Below are 13,302 nucleotides of genomic sequence, written 5' to 3'. Positions count from 1 at the left end.
GCGGCCGCAAAGCATGAGCAACGAAAATCAGGGAAGAAAGAAAGGTCAGTCTACACTGTCTACTGCAGTATTGCCAGATTTGTTTCATCCTTGCGTTGTTCAGAATCTCTCTCTCTTTTGTAATCTATCCATGTACACTATATTGTGCTTCTGTAGATATGAAGAGGAAAAGAGCCGGAATTAAGAACTTTTTTCAAGCCAATTGATTCGATGTCACGGCCAGAGCCAGATGAACAAGTAGATGATGTTGAAATCGACCATGGTATTCCCGAGCCAGAACAAGCGACGATTATAACCACAGAGTATAATCGAGACACGGGTAGACGTCTTCCAATCTGGGAACTCCCTCCTGACAAGCAAGATGATGCTAGGCGTTGTTATATATCCGAGGGCCCGTATCAACCAATTTTGGATGAGTATGAATTTACTGGAACCGGTAGTAGCCGTCGTCGATTCCAAAGTGCCTGGTTCACAAATTTTTCCTGGTTGGAATATTCACCTTATACAAATCGTGCATATTGCTTGCCTTGTTTTCTCTTTTCAAAGAAGCCAATTGGTAAGTGTGGTTCAGACATATTTTCAATCAAAGGATTTGATAAGTGGAAGAAGGTCAACAATGGAAAAGAATATGCTTTCCTCACACATAAGGGAACTAGTCCCAGTTCATCCCATAATTTTGCAGTTCGATGTTATGAAAGCCTGAAAAATAATATGACTCATATTGATAAGGTGATTATAAAGCAATGCAAGAAACGGGTTGCTGATGCAAGACTAAGGCTTACCGCTTCCATCGATGTTATTAAGTAAGCAAGAATTACCTAGTTTCAAATAACTAAAATTTCTTATTGCATGTTATCTAGCAAATTTGCACTATTGATTGCCTCAGGTTGTTAATGCGCCAGGCTTGTCCCTTTAGAGGAAATGATGAATCTGAAGATTCCAAAAACCAAGGCAATTTCAAGGAAATCCTCAGGCTTGTGGGCTGTTATAATAAGGATGTACGGGAAGTTATGCAAAATGCTCCAAGAAATGCTAAGTACACATCACCAAATATTCAGAAGGAAATTGCTGGCATATTTGCTCGAAAAGTGCAAAATTCAATTACAAAAGAGATTCGTAATGGCAAGTTACCATCATGGTTGATGAATCTCGAGATGAGTCTAAGAAAGAGCAGATGGCCGTTGTTCTTCGATTTGTGGACATAGATGGAGAGATAAGGGAACGCTTCATTGATCTTATTCATGTTAGTGACACTTGTGCTTTGACTCTCAAGAATTCAATTATCGATGTGCTAGTTGATAATGGACTGAGTGTCAAAGATATCAGAGGGCAAGGCTATGATGGAGGAAGTAACATGAGAGGAGAGTGGAATGGGCTTAAGGCTCTAATTCTCCAAGAGTGCCCTTATGCGTACTATATACACTACCTTGCTCATCAACTTCAATTGGCTCTTGTTGCCGCTTCAAGGGAGGTACCAAAGGTCCACAACTTCTTCCAAAATGCAAATTTTATTGTTAATACTGTTAGTGCATCTCCCAAACGCAATGATGAGTTACTTGATAATCAGGCTATTGAAATTGCAAAAGAGATAGAACTCGGAGAGCTAGACACAGGAAGAGGGCTAAATCAAATAGGATCTTTACAAAGGGCCGGAGAACCAAGTTGGAGTTCCCACTACAAATCAGTAAAAAGCTTGTTAAGATTGTTTGGTGCATCTGTTTTGCTGCTAAGAGGTGTAGCAAATGACCGCTCGGTTCCGTGGAATTCAAGAGGAGATGCCGAAGGTGCCCTTAATTTCCTAATTACATTTGATTTTGTCTTCATTCTACACCTCATGGAGAAAATTATGAAGATCACTGATGTCTTGTGTCTCAAACTCCAAAATAAAACTCTGGATATTGCAAATGCACTGGATATTGTTTCTAATACAAAGATATTACTTGCTGTATTGAGAGAAGGTGGATGAGAAAGTCTTATAGAAGAGGTGAAAACCTTTTGTTTGAAGCATGAGGTTAACATTCCAGATATGAATCAAAAGTAAGTATATTTTCCTACGTACGTACATAATCCAGTCTACATGTATTTAATTAAACCTACTCATTACTGTCTAAATAATGGAACTAATTTAAGTCTATTTGATATATGTTGCAACTTTAGGTATGTTGATGTGAAGAAATCTCAAAATAAGCATGAAAACACCACCGTATTCCATCACTACAAAGTAGATGTGTTTAATGCTGCAATAGATCAACAAGCGAAAGAGTTGAATCAGCGATTCATTTCTCAAGTAACCGAGCTACTGGATCTTTGTACATCCTTGGATCCGAGGCATGATAATTTTGACAAGTCCAAGATATGCAGACTAGTGGAAAAATTCTATCCTGCTGATTTTTCTAGTCAAGAGAGAGATAGGTTGGAGTGCGAGCTTCCACATTTTCAGCTTGATACATCCAACCATCCAGAGATCAAAAATTTCAACTCACTTGCTGATTTGACAAAGGGAATAATTAAGACCGGTAAGTCTTCTGATTATCCAATGGTTGAGAGATTGTTACGGTTAGTGATCACTCTTCCGGTGTCAACTGCAACAGCAGAGCGAGCCTTTTCTGCTATGAAACTGATCAAGACCCGTCTTCGCACTAAGTTGGGAGATGACTTTCTCCGCTATTGTGTGATAGTCTACATAGAGAGAGAAATAGCAGAAAAGTTTAGTGTTGAAGAAATTATTGAGACATTTGATCTTCGTGCTCGTAAAGCCGAGTTCAAATTGATAGATATGTAACTTCATTCATATTCTATGAAAACATGCATATTTTTATTATCTAGATCTATTAAATTTTGTTGTGTTCTGAGACAAAAAAAAAAGCTATGATTTTAATGCTTATACTTTTAGCCCCCCCATCTTCCGCTCATGGCTCCGTCCCTGACCTTGCCAAACAACCAACAGGCTAGTCACGTAAAAGGCTAAAAGGGAAAAACAAATAGGAGGCCCAAACAGAGAATGGGAGAAGTCCATCCGAATCAATCTTGAGCCTGGCACCCACGATCAATCGATCGTTTCATGTGTACGCGGTGACGCGTCTTGGAACTTACGCGCGGACGCCTCGCCTCCCTAACTCCCTGCCGGCCGCCATCGCTCACCTAGACCCAGCGATTGAGCGAGAGTGCGAGACCGACCAGGCACCCAGCGAGCTCCCAAATTTCAATCAGACGCCGGCGGCCGCACAGCATGAGCAACGAAAATCAGGGAAGAAAGAAAGGTCAGTCTACACTGTCTACTGCAGTATTGCTAGGTTTATTTCATCCTTGCGTTGTTCAGAATCTCCCTCTCTTTTGTAATCTATCCCTGTACACTATATTGTGCTTCTGTAGATATGAAGAGGAGAAGAGCTGGAATTAAGAATTTTTTCAAGCCAATTGATTCGATGTCACGGCCAGAGCCAGATGAACAAGTAGACGATGTTGAAATCGACCATGGTATTCCCGAGCCAGAACAAGCGACGATTATAACCACAGAGTATAATCGAGACCCGGGTAGACGTCTTCCAATCTGGGAACTCCCTCCTGACAAGCAAGATGATGCTAGGCGTTTTTATATATCCGAGGGCCCGTATCAACCAATTTTGGATGAGTATGAATTTACTGGAACCGGTAGTAGCCGTCGTCGATTCCAAAGTTCCTGGATCACAAATTTTTCCTGGTTGGAATATTCACCTTATACAAATCGTGCATATTGCTTGACTTGTTTTCTCTTTTTAAAGAAGCCAATTGGTAAGTGTGGTTCAGACACATTTTCAATCAAAGGATTTGATAAATGGAAGAAGGTCAACAATGGAAAAAAATTTGCTTTCCTCACACATATGGGAACTAGTCCCAGTTCAGCCCATAATTTTGCAGTTCGATGTTATGAAAGCCTGAAAAATAATATGACTCATATTGATAAGGTGATTATAAAGCAATGCAAGAAACGGGTTGCTGATGCAAGACTAAGGCTTACCGCTTCCATCGATGTTATTAAGTAAGCAAGAATTACCTACTTTCAAATAACTAGAATTTCTTATTGCAAGTTATCTAACAAATTTGCACTATTGATTGCCTCAGGTTGTTAATGCGCCAGGCTTGTCCCTTTAGAGGAAATGATGAATATGAAGATTCCAAAAACCAAGGCAATTTCAAGGAAATCCTCAAGCGTGTGGGCTGTTATAATAAGAATGTACGGGAAGTTATGCAAAATGCTCCAAGAAATGCTAAGTACACATCACCAACTATTCAGAAGGAAATTGCTGGCATATTTGCTCGGAAAGTGCAAAATTCAATTACAAAAGAGATTCGTAATGGCAAGTTTACTATCATGATTGATGAATCTCGAGATGAGTCTAAGAAAGAGAAGATGGCCGTTGTTCTTCGATTTGTGGACATAGATGGAGAGATAAGGGAACACTTCATTGATCTTATTCATGTTAGTGACACTTGTGCTTTGACTCTCAAGAATTCAATTATTGCTGTGCTAGTTGATAATGGACTGAGTGTCAAAGATATCAGAGGGCAAGGCTATGATGGAGCAAGTAACATGAGAGGAGAGTGGAATGGGCTTAAGGCTCTAATTCTCCAAGAGTGCCCTTATGCGTACTATATACACTGCCTTGCTCATCAACTTCAATTGGCTCTTGTTGCCGCTTCAAGGGAGGCACCAAAGATCCACAACTTCTTCCAAAACGCAATTTTTTTTTGTTAATACTGTTAGTGCATCTCCCAAATGCACTGATGAGTTACTAGATAATCAAGCTATTGAAATTGCAAAAGAGATAGAACTCGGAGAGCTTGACACAGAAAGAGGGCTAAATCAAATAGGATCTTTACAAAGGGCCGGAGACACAAGATGGAGTTCCCACTACAAATCAGTAAAAAGCTTGTTAAGATTGTTTGGTGCATCTGTTTTGGTGCTAAGAGGTGTAGCAAATGACCGCTCGGTTCCGTGGAATTCAAGAGGAGATGCCGAAGGTGCCCTTAATTTCCTAATTACATTTGATTTTGTCTTCATTCTACACCTCATGGAGAAAATTATGAAGATCACTGATGTCTTGTGTGTCAAACTCCAAAATAAAACTCTGGATATTGCAAATGCACTGGATATTGTTTCTAATACAAATATATTATTTGCTGAATTGAGAGAAGGTGGATGGGAAAGTCTTATAGAAGAGGTGAAAACCTTTTGTTTGAAGCATGAGGTTAACATTCCAGATATGAATCAGAAGTAAGTATATTTTCCTATGTACGTACATAATCCAGTCTACATGTATTTAATTAAACCTACTCATTACTGTCTAAATAATGGAACTAATTTAAGTCTATTTGATATATGTTCCAACTTTAGGTATGTTGATGTGAAGAAATCTCGAAATAAGCATGACAACACCACCGTATTCCATCACTACAAAGTAGATGTGTTTAATGCTGCAATAGATCAACAAGTGAAAGAGTTGAATCAGCGATTCAGTTCCCAAGTAACCGAGCTACTGGATCTTTGTACATCCTTGGATCCGAGGCATGATAATTTTTGACAAGTCCAAGATATGCAGACTAGTGGAAAAATTCTATCCTGCTGATTTTTCTAGTCAAGAGAGAGATAGGTTGGAGTGCGAGCTTCCACATTTTCAGCTTGATACATCCAACCATCCAGAGATCAAAAATTTCAACTCACTTGCTGATTTGACAAAGAGAATAATTAAGACCGGTAAGTCTTCTGATTATCCAATGGTTGAGAGGTTGTTACGGTTAGTGATCACTATTCCGGTGTCAACTGCGACAGCAGAGCGAGCCTTTTCTGCTATGAAACTGTTCAAAACCCGTCTTCGCACTAAGTTGGGAGATGACTTTCTCCGCTATTGTGTGATAGTCTACATAGAGAGAGAAATAGCAGAAAAGTTTAGTGTTGAAGAAATTATTGAGACATTTGATCTTCGTGCTCGTAAAGCCGAGTTCAAATTGATAGATATGTAACTTCATTCATATTCCATGAAAACATGCATATTTTTATCATCTAGACCTATTGAATTTTGGAAAATGATTCTATTCCCCCGGGGGACGCGCGCGTCGTAACCTCCTGGTGGAGCGTCGTCCGATGGGATTTCGATCGTCGGTTGTTATTGCGCCACGTCACCCACTCGCGGACAGGCGTTACTCCTATCCCGCATTTGCTGCATCCCACCCACCACCTGGTCGAGATGGCGGTTCCTATCTGGGGGCTCGTGTGCTTCGTGGTGGAGAGGTTGGCGACGGCGGAGCGATTCCGTGCGCCGCCGACGGTTCCTGCCACCATAGAAGACGACGCGCTCCTCCGCTTCCTCCGGTGAGTTGCCTACCTCCTCCTCGTCTAGGAATTCCTCCTCTGCTGCTCTTCCCCCAGCCCTAGGTTTTTTTCCGCCGCCTAGAACTCCGCGGTGGCGTTGCAAATCCGGGCACCGCCGATGATGTGCGCCTCCAGTGTTGCTTCCCGCGCGATTAGAACACGTTTTCGTCCAAGTAATTGTTTCGTACCCGTTGAATCCTCACTTTTCCCCTTCATTTTCTAGGACTTCTTCAAGGGAATCGTCGCTGGCTTTCGATTCGAGTGGTTCCGAGGAATTTCTGCGTCTGCAATCATGGTTGTAAGTTCGAGCTCGCTCTCGTGTGGATTTTATACTAGGAATTTTAGGCGTTTTTCATGTGGATTTTGTACCATGTGAGCTACCCTGTGTATTTCTAGGTGGTATATACATTTCTATTTTGCTACCCTGTGAGCTTGCTATTGCTGTATAGGTTCATAAAATTAGCTATATTCTAATTATATTGTAAATCCTTTTATATTTTTTTGCTACATTCTCTGTGATAATTGCTATCCAGCTTGCATGCAAATGTTCATGGTTGTGCTACGCTGGTGATGATTTTGTTGTATGCTTGTGCTTCATTAGTCTTTTGCTTTATTAGTTTGCTACATAGGCCATTGTGTTTTTAAGTTTTGTTTATCATCTATGTACATGAATTGCTGCGTTATCATTTAAATGTTTTTCTTTTGATTTTTTGTGTGTTCTTTATTTTTAACAGGAAGATGGGATTGGTCATTGAGTTTCCAAGGATCGTTTTGCTGCAAAGCGTCTGCATGCTCTTGCTGCAGATCTCGATGATCCGAAGAGACGTATTATTGAACAGCATAGTGCATTTAGAGCATTGTTGAATGTATCTCCATTCAACATTCCTAATGCTCTAATAGACTTTGTTGCCTCATACTAGCCCTGGTTTGCGGGAGTTCAAGTTCCACAAGAAGAGGATAGTTTTCACAAAAGATATGGTGAGGAAAGTTTTTGGAATTCGATGTGGCGACAGACTTGTTGTTCAGAAGAAAGGTGAGCATCCTGAGCTGCGGCAGATGTACATAGAAGAAGGACAATCAAGGCCTTTCATTCAGCATGCTGTTAAATTGCTCAAGGCTTGTGATGTTACTGAGGACCTCACCATTATCAGAACATGAGATCTTCTATGTTTGACTACGGTTATTGACCCTGGTAGCGCAAATCTGCTCAGCCTTGACTATTTGGACTGTATGTTGGACCCTCGGAGGACTCACGAGTTTGCATGGGATGAACACTTGCTTGACTTAGCAATGCAGGAGGTTACAAAAATCAATAGCAAGACAGCAGAGGTAGTGGTACCAGGAAATGCTAAGAAACATGAGTTTTGGATCACTGGACCGTTCGCCCTTCTAGCTGTACGTTGTTGAACTTACCCCATGCTCTGTTTTTGTTTTTTTGGTTTTTTTGCTATTTTTCATGTTTAAATGTTCGCTACCGTAACTGATTTGTTTATGCTTCCATCCTTTCTTTGACAGGTTATCTACATGGATCACCTAGATTTTCCACCAAACCAACATGTTATTAACTACTCAATTCCTAGAGTATGTTTTGTGACCAGTGGTGATTTCAAGTTTGTTGTACAAAATGATGCTGATAGGAAGATCCTGAATAATAAGACTGTTTTTGGAAGGCGTCCGATGAGTTACTCATAAGCTTATACGTGAGGTTGATGCACCGCTTGTTTCTTTTGTAGTTCTTTCTATAAGATACTTATTTTCTTCTCTTTTTTGGTGTGTAGTTTCTTGAACTGTCAAAAACTCCTTATGGAGTTGCTGCTTCTACCAGTCGTCATCATGTTGAGGAGCCTGTTGAGAAGCCTGTTGAAGATTCTGAAGTGGACCCGTCTGCGTCGCTCAATGAATGGCTTGTGTTTCCTACTAGTCAGGATCTTGAGGTATAGTACATGGTTTTCAGCTTTTGTCCTCTATTATTTTTCATGTAATTGTTGCATTTTTTATACTGTTCTGCTACTTTACATTTAATAATGTTGCTACTATAGTTACTGTTATGTGCTACCATGGTATGATCTGAAAACCCCCAGCTTCATTAGCATTATGTAGCAAACCAATGATTTTTGCTAACATGGTTTATATTTTTTGCAACTGTACGTTTAACAATGTTGCTACTACAGTTAATGGTATGGGCTACCATGTTTTCATCTCAAAATCCCCAGTTTTTATAATGAATGCAACAATTGCTCTTTGCTACTGCTTCATTAGTATTTTATTAGTTGTATCACCTCCATTTCTTCCTGATGTATGTGTTATGTATCTGTCAACAGGTTCCAGCTGCGTACAAGCATCTGTATGAGAAACACAGGTCTATTTATGGTCGTGATGTTGACACCACGCTCAAGAATTTTGGTGTTGGTTTGAAACAAATGCATTCGCAGCGCATGTCAGCTTTGCTTATTGACATAGATGCAGCAATGAAAGAAGGTGATGGTCCTAGTGTGCATTTCCCAACCGGAGGGGGAGTTGAAGATGAAAATATGGATGGTGCTGACGGACATGATGATGAAGGTACTGCCAATCATGCCGATGAAGAAATCCCAGCGGCTGATTCTGAAGAAACAGACAACGACGATTTTGTTGTCGAAGCAAGAGCTGCTGACATGGACCCACGCACACTCGTCGTTGATATGCCCCAATCAGCTGTTCTGTTGGATTCGTTGCTGGTGAACAGGTTGCTGTTGACAGCCCTGTGATGTCACCTATGAACTCACCATTTGCTCGTATACCAGAGGGTATATCTGTAGAAGCTTGGAATAGAGCCCCTGACCCTCCATCTATGGATCTATTCTCCCAGGATCCAGATGAAGTTGTTGTGCCTGAACAACAAATTACTATTCCTGCAGAAGAAACTACTCCGCCTGCTGATGTTGCTTCTGTAGTGAAGCTAGACGACACATGTATGTTCTTCTTTTTGTTGTTTCTGATCTTTATTTGTGTTGTAATTGTAGTTTCTTCAGTTTTGGCTAACTATCTGTTCTTTTATTATTTTTTACTAGCTTCTGAGCAGCCTAAAGCTATGGAGGCTACAACACCACCCATACCATCCAGGGATGCTGAAGATCACTTGGGCGAGAACGTGTCACCGCAGCATCCTACAAACACAGGTCATTTTTGCCTGAGCAAGTTTTTTTTTTTCATTTTCATTGCTCATGTTTACTAATTCGGAAAGTTTTATTAAGGTGAAAATGTTACAGTTATTAAGAGAGCTAGACTTGTTGCTGCCGATGGCAAACTAAGTCTGATTGCTGGTATTCCTTTACAAGTCGGTTCAACTATTATTGTGGGTGAAAGAAGCCCTTCTCCTTCTGGTAGTTCTTGATCTTAGTACTCCATTTGCTGCATTTTCATTTTTTGGTTGCTACATTATGTATACTGTTTTGGCTACATTACATAATAATTGTTGCTACATTCCTTCTTTGTATATGTTTCCTTAGTACTCACTTGCTTTTCATAGCATAAAATGGTTTTCTCTGTGTTTTTCTGCTTCAGATGTTGCTGCAGATGTTGTCACCAAAGATGCTAGTACTGGTGCTAAAACTGTTGAAAAGAAAACTAGGTACAAGAGGGCTGCCAAGGGGGAACTCTCACCTCCGAAGCTGAAGAAGATTAAGGTCTCTCAAGATGTTGTGCGTAAGTACGACAAATATGTTGCACATGGACGGAAATTCAAGAGGAAGAAGAAGAATGAAGAGTCGTGAGTCCTTCGTGTCATTTTTGTTTTCTTTTTTGCTGCATGGGTTTGTGTGTTTCATATTATCCTTTTTTGTTTCTGTTTAAAATAAAAGTATTTGTTGGTTTTCCATTGCTGCAACAAAGAGTTTCTGAAGATTGGTCGATTCTTTTGCTCATACAAGTCCTTCATTGGAGCTCTTCGTCCACGCCAATATTTGAGCAACGTTGTGATGGCAGTTTGGACAGAGAAGTTCTATCATGCAGCAAAAGTAAGTGCTGAGAAGAATCCCCGAAATCACAAGAGATATGCTTTCTCTCCGTACTTTGCGGTAAGTAATTTATTGCATTTTTCTCTTCCAATCTTGTCCCATGTTATCACTTGCTTCATCATCTTTTATTGTTTTCCAAACATATAGGAAAAGCTTGCTGTAGAAACCTCTACTTTTGACCCTGCCTCTGTCATGAAAGAGTTCAAACTTGCATGTAGCAAATTCAAAGTTCTGAAAGATGACATGGTGAGTTTTCGCGTGTGTTCTTGTTTTTGTGAGCAATTTCAAGGTTTCTCATGCATGTATAATTTATTCGTTCTTAAATTATCTCTCTGTTTTTGTATGTAGCTTTACCTGCCCATTGTACAAGCCGATCACTGGATTGTATGCTGCATCAACTTGCTGTGCAAGCAATTTCACATTTTTGATTCAATGATGCCAGAGAATGGTGTGAGCACCTTAGCAAAAGCAGCAAACAACTTGGTAGCAATTCCAACCTTTTTCTTAATGTTTTTGCTTGAACTATTTTCTGTCTGTCCTTACTATCCCATGCTGTTTGTTTTTCCAAAGTTCTCCAACTTCGTCCGGACTGCAAACAAGTCCAAAGTTTCATGGGTTGACTTTGGGAAATTCAAGGAAAGCACACCTGACCATCCGCAGCAAGACACTTTGTAAGTTTGCTTCACTGTTTTTTGACAATTAAATGATACTTTTCATAATGTTTCTCTGCTTCCTTCCTCTTTTTAATTTGTTTTCACCATTTTTTTGGTTGATGCAGGTATGACTGTGGATTCTACTGCATTCTTTACATGGAGCACTTCAATGGGAAAGTCATGCCAAATTTCGAGAATGATGTAGTTCCAGATTTTCGAAGGTTGATCGCAGCAAGCCTAATCGACAACAGGGATAACCAGAGTGATGATGTCGACATGATAATGAATGAGGATTTGCAGCAGTCATAGTTTAGCTTTTTGTTCAAAACACATGGTGTTGCTGCCCTTTGTAACTGTAACCATGTACTGGAACATGGAGTAGAACTAGGCTTCTGGTGATGATGTTGGACCTGTTAGTTGAATGATCAGTTCTTTTATGTTTTCTCAGTACAATCTACCAGACATAAGTTTAATGTTGGCTCTGGAATATGGATGATATTTTTGGGTTTAAGTATGACAAGTATTCTCATGTTTCATGGTCTTTCCAGTATCATTTTGTTTTTGCTTGCTACATAAGTTGATTTTGTTTGCTGTAAATACATAACCCACTTTGCTACCATGCTCATATATTTTTGCTGTCAATTTACCTGTGGTACATGCACTTCCGTCATTTTAAGTGTTGCTTCACACAACAAGTTTATCTCCCTGACAATTTAATAAACAAGTTTTGCTTCAAACCAAATGTTACCTCACCTTTATTTTTCCACATGCATGCTGCAAGCAATTAGGCTGAGCTTTTCTATTTTCTACTATGACGCAAACACGATGATACAATAAAATGCTTCAATGCTTGAACCATCAAGAAGTTTCCATTCACCTGTCAATTCAAATGCTCCCTATTGTGTCCCCCGTATGACAAATATAGTATGTTCCTGACTGGGGTTTTTTTTGTTGCTGCAAACTCATGTTTATTATGCTGTTTTCACATGCTATAAGTGCTGCATCTGCATCTGTTTGTTGCTGCAATTCTTGTTCAGTATCATTTTACACTTTCCAGGTTACAAAATAAATATAAGACAGCCAGGGGTACAAAATCAACGATGTAGCATCTATAACATTTATCAACATTTTGTAACTTTCTATATTATAATTGTAAAAATCTGTAACATATCTCAACATTTTTTGAGAATGAAATGTATAATTCCTCGCTGAAGCAATCTATAACGTCAAATCTGCTCCCGCTTGCATTGCATCTTCTCTAGCCAAAGCAATTTTCATGTACTTGCATTCCTATACAGATATATGATCTTCATCACCACAGAATGGGCACTTCTTCTTCCTGTACTTTCTCTTTGGTTTTGGCTCTTTTGGTGTTTTAGGCTCACTTTGCTTCTTCTTTCTCTTCTCATTGGCCTCATCCCGCAGCTCGACCAATGTCTTCCTTCGCTTTTCTGTTATCTTTGGGCGACCTTTTGGCTTCGTACGTGGAGGATTCTTCACCTGTTGACTTGCAGTACCATCTACTGTTGTTGTTTGTTGATGTTGTTGTGGAGCTTTGATACGTCTCCAACGTATCCATAATTTCTGATGTTCCATGCTTGTTTTATGACAATACTTACATGTTTTGCTTGCACTTTATGATGATTTCATGCATTTTCCGGAACTAACCTATTAACAAGATGCCACAATGCCCGTTCCTGTTTTCTGCTGTTTTTGGTTCCAGAAAGGCTGTTCGGGCAATATTCTCGGAATTCGACGAAACGAAGACCAAACATCATAATTCATCGAGACGGACCAGGACACCGAAAGGGGGTCAGAGGGGAGGCCTGGGGCCCCCACACCATAGGGCCGCGCGGGCTAGCCCCTGGCCGCGCCGGCCTATGGGGAGGGCACCCTGTTGCCCCTCCTGCGCTGCCTCTTCGCCTATATAAGCCCTTTCGACCTAAAAACACGATACCTTTTTGACGAAACTCCAGAAAGACTCCAGGGGCGCCGCCGCCATCGCGAAACTCCAATTCGGGGGACAGAAGTCTCTGTTCCGGCACCCTGCCGGGACGGGGAAGTGCCCCCGAAAGCCATCTCCATCGACGCCATCGCCTCCATCATGCTCCGTGAGTAGTTCCCCCATGGACTACGGGTTCTAGCAGTAGCTAGTTGGTACTCTCTATCCCATGTATTTCAATACAATGATCTCATGAGCTGCCTTACATGATTGAGATCCATCTGATGTAATCGGTGTTGTGTTTGTTGGGATCCGATGGATGATACATTATGATTAGTCTATCTATAAAGTTTGTGAAGTTAT

The 13,302-nt window shown here is 40.5% G+C and overlaps 1 protein-coding gene across 1 annotated transcript; it reads left to right on the top strand.

Moving 5' to 3' along the window:
- Nucleotides 1–10,305: 10,305 nt before the first annotated feature.
- LOC139838836 (ubiquitin-like-specific protease ESD4) lies at nt 10,306–11,306 on the top strand. The gene is made up of 5 exons (XM_071828855.1): nt 10,306–10,404; nt 10,492–10,590; nt 10,693–10,827; nt 10,915–11,015; nt 11,123–11,306. Exons 1-5 carry the CDS (start codon nt 10,306–10,308, stop codon nt 11,304–11,306), a joined length of 618 nt encoding a protein of 205 aa, XP_071684956.1.
- The last annotated feature ends 1,996 nt before the right edge of the window (nt 11,307–13,302 follow it).

The sequence above is a fragment of the Lolium perenne genome, chromosome 4 (genome assembly GCF_019359855.2).
Source record: "Lolium perenne isolate Kyuss_39 chromosome 4, Kyuss_2.0, whole genome shotgun sequence".
In the NCBI taxonomy this organism is placed as follows: Eukaryota; Viridiplantae; Streptophyta; class Magnoliopsida; order Poales; family Poaceae; genus Lolium; species Lolium perenne.
This window is presented reverse-complemented; position numbering and strand designations above follow the sequence as displayed.